The sequence below is a fragment of the Neopelma chrysocephalum genome, unplaced genomic scaffold (genome assembly GCF_003984885.1).
Source record: "Neopelma chrysocephalum unplaced genomic scaffold, ASM398488v2 Primary Assembly neopelma1_119, whole genome shotgun sequence".
NCBI lineage: Eukaryota > Metazoa > Chordata > Aves > Passeriformes > Pipridae > Neopelma > Neopelma chrysocephalum.
Genome location: NW_020897781.1, coordinates 8163468 through 8180114, shown reverse-complemented (window position 1 = coordinate 8180114; position 16647 = coordinate 8163468). Strand labels below are relative to the sequence as shown.

General features: G+C 43.0%; 1 protein-coding gene across 5 annotated transcripts in view; it reads left to right on the top strand.

Moving 5' to 3' along the window:
• The first annotated feature begins 110 nt into the window (after positions 1–110).
• CSE1L (chromosome segregation 1 like) overlaps positions 111–16647 on the top strand; it is a 21058-nt gene continuing 4521 nt past the window's right edge. The window contains exons 1-19 of one of the 5 annotated variants that reach the window (XM_027697330.1): positions 111–210; positions 2196–2291; positions 2827–2969; positions 4731–4832; positions 5253–5398; positions 5679–5769; positions 6026–6133; positions 7032–7124; positions 8285–8452; positions 8547–8676; positions 9364–9429; positions 10772–10974; positions 12296–12380; positions 12897–12958; positions 13708–13844; positions 14029–14132; positions 14701–14798; positions 15690–15840; positions 16348–16556. In XM_027697330.1, coding sequence (XP_027553131.1) covers positions 2207–2291; positions 2827–2969; positions 4731–4832; positions 5253–5398; positions 5679–5769; positions 6026–6133; positions 7032–7124; positions 8285–8452; positions 8547–8676; positions 9364–9429; positions 10772–10974; positions 12296–12380; positions 12897–12958; positions 13708–13844; positions 14029–14132; positions 14701–14798; positions 15690–15840; positions 16348–16556 — 2181 coding nt within the window. In that variant the 5' untranslated portion in view covers positions 111–210; positions 2196–2206. Of the gene's footprint in view, positions 211–757; positions 846–878; positions 898–1386; positions 1547–2191; positions 2292–2826; positions 2970–4730; positions 4833–5252; positions 5399–5678; positions 5770–6025; positions 6134–7031; positions 7125–8284; positions 8453–8546; positions 8677–9363; positions 9430–10771; positions 10975–12295; positions 12381–12896; positions 12959–13707; positions 13845–14028; positions 14133–14700; positions 14799–15689; positions 15841–16347; positions 16557–16647 lie in introns of those variants that run through there. The other 4 variants (XM_027697331.1, XM_027697332.1, XM_027697333.1 and 1 more) reach the window with 4 other exon arrangements.

The following is a 16647-nucleotide window of genomic DNA, read 5'->3' as shown; positions in this document are numbered from 1 at the left end:
TTGGCCGGCGGCGGGCGCGCGGCGCTGATTGGCTGCGGGCGGCGCGCCCGGGGCCGGCGCGGCCGCTGATTGGCCGGGAGGCCGCGCGGTGTCACCGCCCCGCGCGATGCGGTCACGGAGCCGCCGCCGCGCCCCCGCCCCGCGGTTTGAATGTGAAGCGCAGCCGGAGCGCTCGGAGCCGCCGCCGCCGCCGCCGGGGGGAGCCGCCAGGTGAGGCCGGGCCGGGCCGCCCGCGGCCGCGACTGGGGCTGGGGTGTCCCCGCGCACCGGCGGCCCCGCGGTCGCCCCCGTGCCAACTGCGCTCCACGCCGCGCTCGGCGCTGGGCCCGCGGCGCGGCCAGAGGCGCAGCGCACCCTGCTGGGCCCTTCCGCCCGCCCCCCGCCGCTCGCCATTGGCCCGCGGCCGCCGGGCCTGCACGGCCCGCGCCCCTCATTGGCTGCGGCCGCCGCCAGTCCGGGGTGGCGGGAGGGGGAGGGGAGCGGGTTAGTGTGAGGGCTCGGGGGCCGCCCGGTCCCGCCGCCTCCGCACGGCCTGGGGCCACCTGCGGGGACACCCCGCACTGCGCGGCGCCAGCGGGGCGGCGGCAGGACGAACGGAGCGGCCCCGACCCGCCCGCGGCTGAACGGCCGGGAGTGGCCGGGAGGGTGCGGGGCCGGTCCCCACCGGGGAGCCCCGGGCCGCCCCGGCACCGCCTCGTCCCGTGGGAAAGCGGCGCGGCAGCTCCCGCTCCAGCCGGACCCTCGGCGGGGCCGCGGGGGCCATTCCCGGTGCGATCCCCCGGGCAGGCCGCTCTCGGCCCGTGGGGTTTTCCTCTCCATCGGGGCTCGGCGTTCCTTTGACCAAACCGGGGGATGCGTTGAGCACATTTTATGGGTCCTTCGAGGCCTTTTCTGCAGGCACGTGTCATAACGTAACACAGAGCATTGTACCGCTCCAGCTAAAGTGCCGCCAGCGTGTTTTGTAGGGGAAAACAAACATTAAGAGCTCGGGGAAGAGAAGGAAATAAGCGTGTGCAGGTAACAGGTCAAAACGTGCTGGTGGATGTGAATTGGTGAACAAGACTATGGACAAGTAAACCCTTAGAAGGAAGGGAAACAGGGGAGGCAGGACGCCCAAGGGGGATATTTACTTTGTACAATATATACTGGGATCTGAATTCCTCGTTAATATTCATTTAAATCAAGAGAATACCGTTACTGTCTTTTTTAATTCTATAGGTGCCATAGCTGCTGTAAAAACTGTGTCAGTAAAGCTCACTGCCTTTGCAAATGTGCTTGAATAAAACAGTATTGCAGCGATAATCAGCATAAACCAACTCCAAAATAGGACAGGTGAATTTCAGTCAGTCTTGCTAATTAGAAACTGCAAAGGAAAACTGGAAATCTTTGCTTCCTTGTTACATCTGTAGCCGGTGAACTGTGTTGTTGGTAACAGGAAGGATGGGCAGGGTTGATGGTGATGTCCTGAGCAACAGCATGTCCATTAAAGCACAACTTGCTGTTGGAGTGTTACTGTAATATTCATTATTCCAATTAAAGCTGTGGAGTAAATATATCACTGTGGTGTGCATGGAAATGTGTGTGGGAGGATTACTGGAGAGGAGCACTATAGACTTATTGCACAGAGTCACTCTGTAATAAGTATTGCATTTGAATTAACTTCCACCCTAGTCTGAACTAATTTTACAGGGGGGACAGATACTCTGGCTTTACACAGTCTTTTGTCTCTCCATAGAAAAGTATTTTCTTCTGGCATTTTTCTTTGATAATGAGTATTTGATTTTTAAACAAACCTCGACTCTTCAATACACTTTGAATTGTTTTATTTACAGTTATGTAGGGCAGGACTATTCACCTTTTTCAACCAGGAGCAGATTTCTGGGGCTGACAGCAGTTCTGAAAGCCAAACTCCTGATGTCCTGAACGGGCAGGAGAGGATCTTTTGGCTGGTTCATATTTGCTGGCTGTGTGAGCCTCTTCTGGAGTTTGGGTCCCTAACCCAGTTACCTGGAGCTGGAGGAGTGGGATGTTTCCTGTGCCTGCTGCACGGTGGCTCCTGCCCTGGCTGGGGCTGTGCTGGGGAGGTGTCATCAGGAGGAGCTGATGTGTGGCCTCTGTGGGATCTGTTTTACATGTGTAGCTTTAGCACAGATTTTCCGATCTCTGCTTGTAACAAAACTACTTGTGGGTTTTAGGTTCTGCCAAGATGGAGCTGAGTGATGCCAATTTACAAACTTTAACTGAGTATCTAAAGAAAACACTAGATCCAGATCCTGCTATAAGGCGTCCTGGTAAGTGATTCTCACGAGTGATCAAAAAAGTTCAATTTCTTTTTGGCTCTTCTGTCTGTGTGTAGCCAACTTGTGGATATTTATACAATAACCTTTTTGCAGAAGTTCTTGGTATCCTTTTAAAACAACTCCCCCCCAAAAAACTAAAGAAGGATAGATATAAATATAAGTAAATTTATTTGCTTTTTGTGATTTTATTTTTCTGTATTCTTGGTTTATTTTTTTTTGTACCGTTGTTATTTAAAACAGCATTGCTGTTCACAATAAGCCAAGATTTATTTCTCTTGGCTTATGGCTTTCAAGTGGTGAGGAGGCAACATTTCCCCATCCTGCAGGGAACTGAGAGCTGCTGGTGGTGGCAGGAGTGTGGAAGAGCTCAGCAGCAGAGAAGCTGTGGTACCTCTTGTCAGGCTCGTTCCTGTGGAGCTCTGGGGAAGTGTTTGTGTGTTGGTTCTTTTAAAGCAGACATTTGTGGAATGGTAGGACTCCCATTAGAGAAAGCAGCTTTTGCTGACTCCCTTATATTCCCCTGCAGCTGAGAAGTTCCTCGAGTCCGTGGAAGGAAGCCAGAACTATCCATTGTTACTCTTAACGCTGCTGGAGAAATCACAGGAAAATGTCATCAAAGTTTGTGCATCTGTAACGTTCAAGAATTACATTAAAAGGAACTGGAGAATTGTAGGTATCCTAGTGAGTAGTTGATCATCCCTTGAGGGTACAATAAGATGCTCTGCAGTGACCCTGAGCAGTGTGTGTGTCTGTGCTCTGGGAAGGGCAGAGTTCAGAGAACAAAGTCAAGGTGTAACTTAGTAAGAAGGGACTAAAACCTGGGCTGTTGGAGTCAGTCCTGTTAAAACAAAACTGGAGCTGGGTGATCAAATGATGAACAAATATTTTTCTCTAATGTTATACGAGTATTTTGCAGACACACAATATTTAAATCTCATTTAACTAACTAATATTATTTGAACTGGAATGATTATGAAGCATCTCTCCACACGAGTTGGCCATTGGGCCTCTGTCTGTTGTCAGGGCGTTACAAACATCCCCAGCCAGCCCTGCAGCTCCAGGTGATGGTACCAGCTCCTCCTCTCTTCTCTGCTGGGGCACAGAATTGTCTGGGGCAGTTTATTTTGGTGCCCTGCCAGTTTAACACTTGGAAGTATTTGTTGTGATCAAATAGAAATATTGCTGTTCAATCCCATCTTATCCTTTGTTTTGAAGAGGACAGAAATATTTCTGATTCAGAGCTTTCAGCATTCATGAAATTTATATAATGGTAGAAAGTCTTGCATTGAGAGGTGAACTTCTCCAGTGCTGAGAGGTTTTAATTGATACTGCTTGTACTTCACTGAAGGTACTGTCTGTATGTGTCTGAAAAATAGCAGATGTTTCTTTACTACAGAGAAACTGAAATATTTTATCATTACATCTTAGCTGGTACCTATTTCCAAATTGGGATGTGATTTCTGCCCTCCCCATCACACCAACATTGAGGAGCTACAGCAGTCCTGGGCCTGGTTGTGCTCAATAACATGAGCACATTCAGTCTGCCATGACATTTCTAGAACTTTCTCGCTGTAATACTGTGTTCTTAGTCATTTCTCCCAAATTGCATCTTCTGTGGTGTATTTTGAGTAGAAATAACGTTCTGTTATGGAAGAAGTTGTAAGTGGCTTCTTTTTATGGATTGCTGATGTAATTCAGGATGGGGGTTTGTTCTGAAGTAGGTGGAGATGCTGTGCAGGGAGTGCATCCCGAGGCCTGTTCCCATTGCTCTGTGGCTCCAAGCACATTGTGTTGTCCAAAGTTGCAGCTTTTGTTTCAGGAGCAGCTGTTCTGAACAGGAAATGCAGCCGTGGGCCTGGCCTGCCTCGATCACAGGGTTTGATTCCTCAGCCTTGAACTTCACTGATCCAAAGCTCAGTAAAAGGGTTTTGCCTGTTCAAGGACTTCAGTTTGTTCCAGCCTGGAGAGGCAGATGTACAGGGCACTGCTCCAGCCAGGGAAGACCTTGCTGGGTTTAGTTTATTTCTGAAGTATGTGCAGAATACATGCTGCCTGCTGCCTTTCATTTCTTTGAAAAATCTCCTCAGTAATTCCTTAGGAGGAATTGCTGTTGGTGGTCACTCCACCACCTCTGTCCTCATCTCTCTAAATGCCTGGCAGTGAGTCCTGCCTCCCTGCTTGGAGCTTCCCTAGGACAGCTGCAAAAAACTATTTCAAAGTTTGACAGAAAGACGTCATTTCTTTCAGCTGTTCTCAGGTGCTGCTGTTTCAGGTTCATTGCAGGCAGAGTCTGTAACAGCTCTGGTTCTTGGGTTCTTCAACAATGTAATAGTTACATAAATCAGTATAAACAGTTGAAAATGCTGATCATCACTCATTGCCTGGAGTATACTGAATATGCTCATGACTTAATTATTGTTTTCATTTTAGGTTGAGGATGAACCAAACAAAATATGTGAATCAGACAGGATAGCCATTAAAGCCAACATAGTGCCCTTGATGCTTAGCAGCCCAGAACAAATTCAAAAGCAGGTAATATGCCAATTCCTAGTTATATCCATGAGACTTTTGGAATATTCAAAGCATGTCTAGAGGCTTTGGTTATTTGCAGAGCTCAGTTCCCTTACCAGTGAGCTCATGCTGATCAAATAACTTGGAGTATGTTGTTATAATTACTTTTACCCATTTTAGTATTTTTTAAGATAATGACTGTATAATCTTATAATAAGTTCTAGCCTTAGGCACTTGAACAGTAATTCTAGAAAGTGAGACTGTGTGTACACATTGAACTTTAAGTGAGATTTTTGTATTTGTGGTGAAAAGTAGGAGGTATTTAACCCAATGGTTTTGAATCTGACAAGAACAAGCGTCATTTTCTGGAGTGTTTGCAGCAGCTGCACTGCTGTGGTTCCTGTGCTGTTCTGCCACGTGACAGCTGCACTTCCTTTGCAGTTAAGTGATGCCATCAGTATTATTGGTCGGGAAGACTTTCCTCAGAAGTGGCCAGACCTGCTGACAGAGATGGTGAATCGCTTCCAGAGCGGGGATTTCCACGTCATCAACGGGGTCCTTCGCACCGCTCACTCTTTGTTTAAAAGGTGCCGGCAACAAGGGGGTTTGTGGATGGGTTGTAAACTTTCTGTTCAGCTGTTAGACTTAACCTTGGAGATTTAAAAGTCTACAGTTGTGACTTCTGCATATGCCTTTCAGTGGTTATCAAATTGTGCACCTTGCACGGTTCTGAACTATGTTGTTTAGTTCTTGTTTACTTGGCAGAATTTGTTTCAAAGTTCAGCGCAAACAAAATAATTCTGGGTGAGTTAATTTGGTAATAAATGTGAAATATGAATTCTGTTTTACATGTGTTTCACTTGTCAGGTACCGCCATGAATTTAAGTCAAATGAATTATGGACAGAGATCAAACTTGTTCTTGATGCCTTTGCTTTACCCTTGACAAATCTCTTTAAGGTATTTCTTGTTGAATCATTTCTAAAACAAGTTTAATGTTCTGAATTGCTTTTTGTGGGTGGCTGTAAAATTAAAACTCAAGAATAGTTGTTATGAAGCTGTTAATGAAGTTCAAGCCGAAGTCATGAAGTGAGACCCAACAGGATTGATGAGGGGAGGAGAAATTACTGCATTTTTCGGTTAAACAAACAAGACACTTCAATATCTTTTGTTGATGTGGTTCTTGTACTTGACTGGATCTTGCATTTTTTTCTAGGCAACTATTGAACTTTGCAGCACACATGCAAATGATGCCAGTGCCCTGAAGGTTCTCTTTTCTTCTCTCATTCTAATTGCGAAGCTGTTCTACAGTTTAAATTTTCAGGTGAATCTCCTTTTAATGGTTTTGCTTTGATCTCATGAAGTTGCTGTGCTCCTACTATAGAATTCATTTGAGACAGCCTTTAAGGCCGTGCTTTATGGTAAAAATAACAGTGAACAGTGCATCAGCACTGGAGTAAAGGCACAGGAAGGCTGGGGTTAATTAATGTTTTAGCTTGGCCCTATCTAAACACAAGTTTAGGGGAGTCTGAGCTGGTGTCACCACAAGGAGGGGCTGTATGGGGGCCCTGAATAGGAGCTGGGAGAGGCAGGAGTCAAATGCCTGAGTTTGTACTCACTGTGCTCCTTTATAAACGTGTCTGTGCTGACAGGAACTTGGTCCTGCAGCTGAAAGTCTGTTACATGTAGTAGCTCCACTGCAGTGGCAAGTAATGCTGGGAGCAGGGTGGGGTGTTAGGGTTTGGAATCAGATCTAAACTTCAGACATTGATTAGTGTGCTATATGGAAAATGGCAAAAAGCTCCTTTGCTGGGTGACATCTGTTTAGTGTCTCAACATGAACACGGATCTGTGAAGTGTGATCATGCCTGGATTCCTTGGGCTGTGCTTCCACAGGGGGCAAAAGAACAAGCTGGAGTTAAAAGGGACTTGTGCTCTCTTGTTCAGAGAGTAAGAGGCAATAAGGTTCATTTGTTATAAAAATATGAGCTGTTTAGGGTACAAGCAAATAGTTTATTTGGAAATAATTGTATTCCAGAGCATTTGCCAGGAGGGTTTTCATTTGGGAGGAGGAGGGAGCAGTGTTTCACTTTAAAGATTGTTTTCCTCAGGTTGTTGTCCCTCAGTAGGTTATAAGGTGGATGCACTGCTTACAGTGTAGGTGTGTTATCTGAGCAGTGCAGTCAGAAATTAAAATGGAGATTTATGCTTTCCCTTCACAGGATCTTCCAGAGTTTTTTGAAGATAACATGGAAACATGGATGACAAATTTTCATAGTCTTTTAACTTTAGATAATAAACTGTTGCAGACTGATGTAAGTACTGCATAAACCTCCTGGTTTGCCTCTGTGTGGGGGAGAGGGTTGGCTGCGAACTTGTGTCTAACTCTGAACAATGCAATGTTTTCTTGGTTGGGCAAACAGAGGAGTAGAATGACTATAATGAGGTTTAGGAGAAGGAATTTGAAGTGCAGTTCTTGATGCTGTATGTCAGTTATAGGTATACCCCAGCTGTGCACAGAAATCAAATTACAAATACTTGTCAGTGAGTCGATCCTTGAAGACATCTGCTGAAGTGACCTGACCATTGGCATCACAGTGCTCAGGTTTTCTGTGCCTCAGCTGGTTCATGCACAGTGTTCTAGAAAACAGGGTATAAAGAACCTGAACCAGTTGAACAGGGAGGGCAGGACATCCCTGAGTACTCGAGCATTTGCTGTCTTTGTCTGACTAAAGAATTAGTAATTTCCCTGGTGAAAGATGAAACTCAGAGTATTTTTGTGCATGCTTTCTGCATTTTGAGTGCTAGTCTTCCAGACACAGCACAGTAGTTTGCCACTTGACAGAGCCAAAACAACTCTATAAATTCCTTGACAGCACATAGGGAGGCATGTGAAGGGATCTTGTGCTTTATTAGCCTGCTGCTAAAAGCAGCTTTGCTGCTCTTCTCTCCTGTCTGCTCCCAGCACAGACACTGGTGCAGCTGAAGGTGGGGGTGGAGGGGAGAGGGGCAGAGAGGCAGAACTGAGGTGGTGTTTGATTGGGGTGGTTTTTTAGCTCCAGCTCAATTTCCTAATTCACCCTGTGGTTCCACAAGCACCTGTGCTGATCTGGGGAAGGGGAGGGAACTACAACTCTTCCAGTTTAAAGTATCATGATATAATGTCTTCTAAGCATATTTTTTCAATGCCTTGTGTTGTCTTTTTCCTATGACATTTGGAAATTAATTTCATGTAAATTATTGGGTCTGAATGTTTTAAAGTGCACAGTACCTTGATTTGAAACGTAAGTATGATTTATAACTTGGAGAGCAGTTGGGGTACAGACCAGCAAAATACAGTAATTCCAGGGACACGAGAGGGATTTCTTTCACCTGTTTAGAACATGATAAAATTCCTTTAAATATATGGATACTTTTAATGTTGAAGTAATGTTGAAGTTTGGATGTTTAAGTTCTTAGTTTTGTTTTATGTGAGGATGAAGAGGAAGCTGGATTACTGGAGCTCTTGAAATCACAAATCTGTGATAATGCTGCTTTATATGCTCAAAAATATGATGAAGAATTCCAGCCCTACCTGCCACGTTTTGTAACAGCAATCTGGAATCTGTTAGTCACGACAGGCCAGGAGGTGAAATATGACTTGGTGAGTTGTTATAAACTGATCTTGTCAGGTTTGATAATGAATTATAAATTGATCAGTCATGCTAAAGCTTTGTGTTCTGTTTGTGGTGCTGCAGCTGGTCAGTAATGCAATCCAGTTTCTGGCCTCAGTTTGTGAAAGACCACATTACAAGCATCTGTTTGAAGACCAGAATACTTTGACAAGCATCTGTGAAAAAGTTATTGTTCCCAATATGGAATTTAGAGGTAACTTTTGGAGACTTAAGCTTTCGAAAGCACAACCAAAATCTAGTTATAGTGACAAGTTGCTCTGCAGGACTAAGAATCGAGGATTCCCTCTTGTGTACTTTAGTGACAGATTCAAACCCAAGTTTATGCAGCAGATTGTCCTGTGGGGTTTGTAGAATTGTATAAATATACCTAATTTTTCATGTCAAAATCCCAGTGTAGCAAGTCTAGGTCGTGTGCCAGCAATAAATTTCCATGCTTAAAGTAAGTATCAGAATAATTCAAGGAGCCTAAACAGGCAGGAATATCAGGCCTTGTAATGTCCAGTTCTCCAGGTTTGGGTGGGCTCATATTGATCTTAGTATTTAAAATGCAGTGAAGGTGTATTGCAGTGAGAAGGAGCTGCTCTCTCTTAAGTCTGTTACTCTGGAAGCCTTTTTAAATACACCTGGTGTTGAATATGTCTTAGAGGTTTTGGGTTTGATTTTTTACAAGAAGTCAATACATTGGCTCATGAGTATGAAAGACTTAATTTGTGGGACAGGAGCAAGCTTAACAGTCTAGTCTGGCCAGATATTTCTGATTAATTTGTATTAATGTTACAGAACAGTCCTTGGAAAGACCAGCAAGTTGATGATGATACACCTTTTTACATAAAAACCAGAGACCTCAGCATTTAAACTTCTATGTATTTTATATTTTCAGCGGCTGATGAAGAAGCATTTGAAGATAATTCTGAGGAATATATAAGAAGGGATTTGGAAGGATCTGGTAATCCACAGATTTATACTAAGAATACTTGGTCTTTAAATATAGCTCTAAAGAGCTGTATTTACTGAAACTTTTATAACTTTATTTTGAAATTGAGAAGGTTTCCACACACCACCTCCCCAAGAGATTTTCTCCAGTCTTGGATCAAGTCTGCTGTCACGATGTGCCTGTCACAGTGTCTTTGTTTTGACCAATGTTTTTATAGGGCTTTTTCCTTAATTGGATTGTGAGTGGAGGACAAAACTCAAGGAACATGTTTTTGAACTTTTTTCAAGAGAACATTTTATCATTCTTATCCAGTATTGTCTGCCTTTTAGGTATTTGTAAAGCTTTTATTTGTTAGCTCCTTCTGCTTTTAAACAGAATTGAGGTAGGAAGTATTTGCGTTCTTCAGAGATTACTTTTTAGATGTCCTCTATTGCATTTGAATTGACTGGCTTGCTTTCTGTTTCTTCTGTCAGTAAGTTGAATGAAAGGCCACAAAACCTTTTTTTTTCCTGTCTTGAAACAAACAGAGTTTTTGATGGTTTGTTTTTGGCATTTGGGTTTTTTTTACAAAAATGTCCTTACAGGTGTGGTGGGCCAGCAGCTACAGTGGCCCCTGCTACAGTGGGATGAGTAGAAGTGAGAAGACTGATGGATAAAGACAGTTTAAGTGAAAGAAAGAGGAAGAAAAGAGAAGTCAATGACTCACCACCACCCACAAGTAGACTTTTGCCCAGCCTGGCTCTGAGCAGTGGCCACCTCTCCCAAAGCCCTCTCCCCTCAATTTTTATTGCTGAGCATGTCATTATATGTCATGGAGCATCCCTTTGGTCAGCTTGGATCAGCTACCCAGGTTGTGTCCCCTCCCACCTGCTTGCCTGCCCCAGACTGTGGGCTGGGAAGGCAGAGCAGGAGGAAGAGGAAGCCTTGACACTGTGACAGAGCAATTCAGCAGCAGCCAAAACACTGGGTGTTACCAACAGCTTTGGTCACTGGTACAAAACACAGCACCAGAGGGACTGCTTGGGAGAAAATGAACTCCCTCCCAGCTAAACCCAGCACATTTGGGCGCAGGGTGCCAGGGCAGCAGCATCCCCTGAGCCCAGGTGCCCTGCTCAGGGCAGGGGGGCCATGAACACATGGGTGGGTGTCTGTTCTGGGTGTGCAAACAGTCCCCTTAGGACAGGGAGTAAAGACTTCAGTGTGTGTGTACCCATCAGTGGGGAGCACTGCAGTGATTACCATGGGCTGTGGCTGTGACTTGAGAAGCTGTCTGTTAATATTTTGATTACTGTGTTTATTAACATGAAAAGCTGTGTACTTTCCCATGTCCAAAGAATCTTTGGTTCTCCTGCAGATATTGACACCAGGCGCAGAGCAGCTTGTGATCTAGTCAGAGGCTTGTGCAAATTTTTTGAAGGACCTGTGACAGGGATCTTTTCTGGATATGTTAATTCTATGCTGCAAGAATATGCAAAGAATCCATCTGTTAACTGGAAGCACAAAGATGCAGCTATTTACCTTGTTACGTCTTTGGCATCCAAAGCTCAAACACAGAAGGTACTTTTACATTCTCTTCATTGTAGTCTGTACACATTCAGATATAGTGTAGGTGAAGCCTACAGTTCATTTTAAGCTGCTTCAGAATGAGAGTAACTGCCTGTGCAGTGGGTGATGTTGATGAATTAAAAGCTGTCCATATAGTCCCGTGCCCGTTGGTAATTCAGTGGTATCTGACCTTCAGGAGGGCAGGGCACAGCCACCCCTGATGTGACTCTGGGCAGGACTGAGCACGTGGGATCAGCCAGACAGAGAAACAAAACTGGCTCAGGTCTGGAACCTCTGAGCTCTGAGTGGTCCAGAGCCAGAGTCTGAAAGCCATGGAAGGCAAATAGAGCTTTACAGAAGATGATCACAAGAGTTCAGCAGATCAGAAGGAATTTAAGTGCTCTTGAGTTCTTGTCATGATGTTTCCCAATGTTTCCTGTTACTTGAGTGTTCATTATTTGGAGATGGCATGTGAGTGGTAATGATGGCTGGAAATGAATCTCATTACTTTTGGGGGAGAAAGCAACTAATCATCTGGAGACACTGAAAAGCCACACCTGTATTTGGAAACAGGAGCATTGTATCAAATGTCCTACAGAACAAATTTTGATATACATATTTTGAAGGCTGTTACAGTTCAGAGCTCGGTGGCTTTGTAAGACAGATTTGAGACAAACATAATAAAACACACTGTACAGTGTTTTATGCAATTGTGCTGAAGGTTCTCAGTCTTTTCCTGAAGCCAGGTGTATTCTGCTGCCCAGCAGTAGTTATTAACAGTGATGTGTAATGGGAATCAGCCTGCTAGCAACTGGGAAACTGCAAAGTTATGCATCCTTTTCTGTGCTATTCAGTGGTAAATATGGGACAACATCACCTAGAACACTTCATTAGAAAATATCCATCTGAAAATCCTGGTTTAAAAATACATTGCATTTTTCCTAAGAGAAAACTAAGTAGTCATTATTTTGCTGCTCTAATTCACAATTGAACTTTGAGTCCTAAACTTTCCTTTTTAAAAAGCCTATCACAAAAAAAAGGATGCTGATATTGTTGATCTAAAATTTTGGCTGCTTATTACTGTTACATGGTATTATTCCTCAACTCAGAACTGGTAACTTTGAACCTCAGAAGTGCTACAGCTGAAATCAAGACACTGAAAACATTAAGCAAAGGAAACTGGATGACTCTGTCAAAAGATGCAGCTCCAACAATCTCCTCATGTGCATGCATGCTTTAGATTCCTTTTATTAAAAGCACATAAAAATGAGTAAGAAAATTAGTTGGATATCAGCATCTAAAAATAGAGTTGGTTTGTTTTTTGTTTTTCCAGCATGGAATAACCCAAGCCAATGAACTTGTTAATCTGACAGAATTCTTTGTGAATCACATTCAGCCTGATTTAAAGTCTGCTACTGGTAAGTGAATGTTAATTTTGATATGGTATTTTTGTGATATATCAGAACCTTGACAGTGACCACTGTTCCTGAAGTTTCAAGCACTCCTGTATCAGCCTGATCTCCAAGGCAGGGGCTGTTAACACTTGGCTCAGGGTTATGTGAGGTTATACATGTCTAGATTTAAGGCAAATAGTTTATTTTATGCTTCAACAATTATCTTACTATATTCAAAACATAGTGAGTTGTCTCAAAATGTGTAGTTGGAGGCTTTTAAACTTGGGGCCAGGAGGGGAAATTTCATCTGAAGGAGTTGGACTCTACTCTTAACGGTACTGGGGTGTGATTTGTACCAAAACTGGTGTTCTAACAGTGCCCATCCAGAAATGCAGGAACTAAGCAATACAGAGAAACATTGTCTGTATTATTTTTGAAGGGGAAAATGATGACTTAATGCCACCTCTATATATAGTATGTGTTCAGTAATCACATTTGTATGAAAAGTATCAACAAAGTTTGCATGTTTTTCTATTTCAGTGAACGAATTCCCTGTGCTAAAAGCAGATGGTATCAAATATATCATGATATTTAGAAACCAAGTAAGTTTTTCTTTTACTCTTATGGTAAAAACATACTGTAGTTTGTTACTTTATACTTGCCAAGCCCAATTTATCACACTTGGCCATATGTTAATTCAACAGGTGTTTGATAGTCATATATAGCACTTCATGCTGAATTTTTAGTTTAGAAAGTAAATGATATTGTTATAAATATCCAATTAACATGTAGTCTGTATGCTCTCCATATGCTGTGGGAACACTGAACATCTTATCTGCTTAGTTCTGACACACTCAGACTTTTTCAAGTCAGTGTGAGTCTAAATATGCTCGATTGCTCCTATCATTGCAGTGGGTGGTAAAGAGCACAACAACTTTATCCTTTACCTTTTCTGATTTGTGAGATGCAGTAAGAAAATATATTGACTATTATTTCTAAATTTTAGATTACCTTTAATAATTTCTTTTGAAATGCCTATGATTTTTTTTTTTTTTAAAGCTTGATATTCTTTAATTGCCCGTTAAGGGCAAAGTAAAATGGGAAGGGAAATATCCCTTAGGGATACCTGCACTTACTGTTACTGAAATGCACCATTGGTGCATCTCTTCGGGGGAAGGGATGAGAGAAACAGGCAGCTCCTGGTTGTCAAGGTGTGATGTAGCACTGGAGGAGCCTTCCAAGATTCCTCCCTCTGCCAAGCTCTGTGTGTCATGATGGGCTCAGTTGTGCTCCAGTGTTGAACCATCTGTATTTTTTAACATATGTATAATTTGTTGCTATATTTTTGTAGGTACCGAAGGAACAACTGCTGGTGTCTATTCCTCTCCTAATCAATCATCTCCAAGCAGAAAGTATTGTGGTGCATACTTATGCAGCCCATGCTCTTGAAAGACTGTTTACCATGAGGGGGACAAATAATACCACCCTGTAAGTTTTCAAGCAGAAATACAGTCACTGCTACGTAGGTTTTGTGCATTAAGGGTGAAAAATATCTGTAGGGGATCTTTCATTTAGTAGTATTACAGTATTATCCAGTATATTACAGTACATTCAATCACAAATTGAAGTTTGTGGCTGTCTTTCATCATTAAAGAGCTGTTTGCCTTCACAGCATTACAGCTGCAGAAATGGCACCGTTTGTAGAAGTGCTGTTAACAAACCTTTTCAAAGCGCTGACGCTTCCTGGCTCCTCTGAAAATGAATACATCATGAAAGGTAAATGCCTTGGGAGTTCTGCAATATAAGAATAACTTTGTTAACTTGAGGTAAGGGCTTATAGTCATAGGCTCCTGACACTTTTATTTGCAAAACCTAATTTATGCAGACATGCTGAAGAGTTCCACGCAGCCTGCAGTTACTCACCAGGCTGTATCAAGTCATCTTTGACTAAATTTATGGTACCAAAGAGAAACACTAAACATAATGGTGTTGTGGTAAATTATTTCTCAAGTGGTAGTCTCTCTAGTCAAGACAGCTACCTGGGCAGTGTCAGGAGGAGATCTGGTCATGGCTCACAGGAGATCTGAGACTCGCCCAGGAGAGGTGAAGGTCTTGGCAAAGTTGCTGAATCTTCTGTGTTCAGTCTGTAGAATGGGAATAATGAGGCTTTGTTTTATCCTTTGTTGTGGTTATAGATTGATTGTTCTTGCAGCAGTTCCTCTTTCATACTGTACCCAATTCCTAGAGATCCTATTTAACAATAAAAGGTAAAGGATTAAGGCATATGATGGATGGCAGAAGTGTATTTTCTCTTCAGAAGATAATGCTTTCCATTTATTTGCAGCCATCATGAGGAGTTTTTCTCTGCTACAGGAATCCATAATTCCATACATCCCTTCTGTCATCACACAGCTCACACAGAAACTGCTGGCTGTCAGTAAGGTAAAGAAACAGAACAAAAGGGTCACCTTTTGTGTTTTAGAGCAGTCTTACTAAAGACTTCTGTATACCTTGGTGGTGGTGTTCTGTTAGAATCCTGTAAGGAGTTCAGTATTTTCTGACTAAACTAAGTTGGAACAGTCTTCCAGTGAGGTACTGCCTTCCTTTCAGGACATACTTTCGGGTCATCCTCCCCTGATCTCATGTGAAATTTAGAAGCAGAATATGAACTCTTTCTGCAGTGCTAGTTTGTGGTAGTATAAATGTTTGCTTGTGCACAGGCCACCGTTGCAATAATCTGTTTTTCTCACAACTCTGTTATTCTTTGCCCGTGAAACTTCTGAAGCTAATATTAAATATTGGCATTGAAATGTGGGATTAAATTAAATAAATTACCCTCCTGGTTTTGGTGGGTAAAAATCTCTTAGTTTTTTGTTCAGGCTGGGCTAATTCTTAACCATTAACATTAGGGAATGCCTTAGAGTACTTTCATCAACTGTCCAAAAAATGAATTCTCTGTATAGTTTAAACACAGCTGCAGCATGTAAGAAGTGTTCAATACAGAATTGACTGGACACTTAGAGGACTGGAAAATAATTTTTTTCCAGTTTTTGTTTTGTGATATTTTAACTGTTTGCTAGTTTATATAGAGCTTCTGAAAAACACATGTCTTTAAAATATTGATTAAAAAAGCTCTCCTTTATGCTTTGAAGGTTTTTACATTTGCTTTTATCTCTGGAATTAACGTCACAAGCATATTAATAAAGAAGTTATAAGTATCCTTATTTCCAAATGCTACTTTAGACTTCGGTTGAACTAAAAAACACATTTAGCCAAATAAGCGACTTTAGTTGGAAGTTTTGTTTGTTTTGTGTGTTTCTAACTTGTTTTCAGAATCCCAGCAAGCCCCACTTTAACCATTACATGTTTGAGTCCATCTGCCTGTCGATCAGGATAACGTGCAAGGCGAACCCAGAGGCTGTGGGGAGCTTTGAGGAGGCCTTGTTCCTGGTGTTCACTGAGATCCTGCAGAATGATGTGCAAGGTAATGGCAGCAGGGAGTGCCTGGGCTCTGTGACTGCACTTGCTTGCTGGGATTTACCTCATGGCAGGTTTTCTTGTAGCACAGGAAGTCCAGGGGAGGACACAGCACTTTCACAGTCCGAAAGTGTTTGGGTTGTTCCCAAAAAATAGGGTACATCAACAGCATTCACTTATTTTTGAATCAAATTGTATTTTTAAAATATCTGGCAATCACTACTCCAAAGCCTCTTATTATTCTACTTAATTGTATTGCCTTGTTTCTGGTAGTTTGTTTTCTGTGTTCTGAAGCATTAGTAGGTAGAGGAAATAGAAAATGAATATATACAATGCTTGCCAGTTTTTTTGAATAATTAACTTTGGGAAGTGATACATTTCTCCAGTGTTTTATTTGTTGGAATCCTCATGTTAATATCATATTATTGTGGGTTCAGTCAGTGGCTATGTGGTTCCTGGGAACTGACAGTGACCGTGTTGTCTGACTCAGTAAATTTCATCACTTCTCTTCCAGAGTTCATTCCGTACGTGTTCCAAGTGATGTCCCTACTTCTAGAAATGCATAAAAATGAAATCCCATCGTCCTACATGGCACTGTTTCCTCACCTGCTTCAGCCAGTGCTCTGGGAGAGGACGGGGAACATCCCCCCGCTGGTGCGGCTGCTGCAGGCGTACCTGGAGCGCGGGGCCAGCACCATCGCCAGCGCCGCCGCCGACAAGATCGTGGGTTCCTGCCTCTGCACGGGAGGGGAGGGGGCAGCTGGGGAGAGCTGGGCTTTAGGCAGCAGCTGGGGGGAGCTGGGCTTTAGGCAGC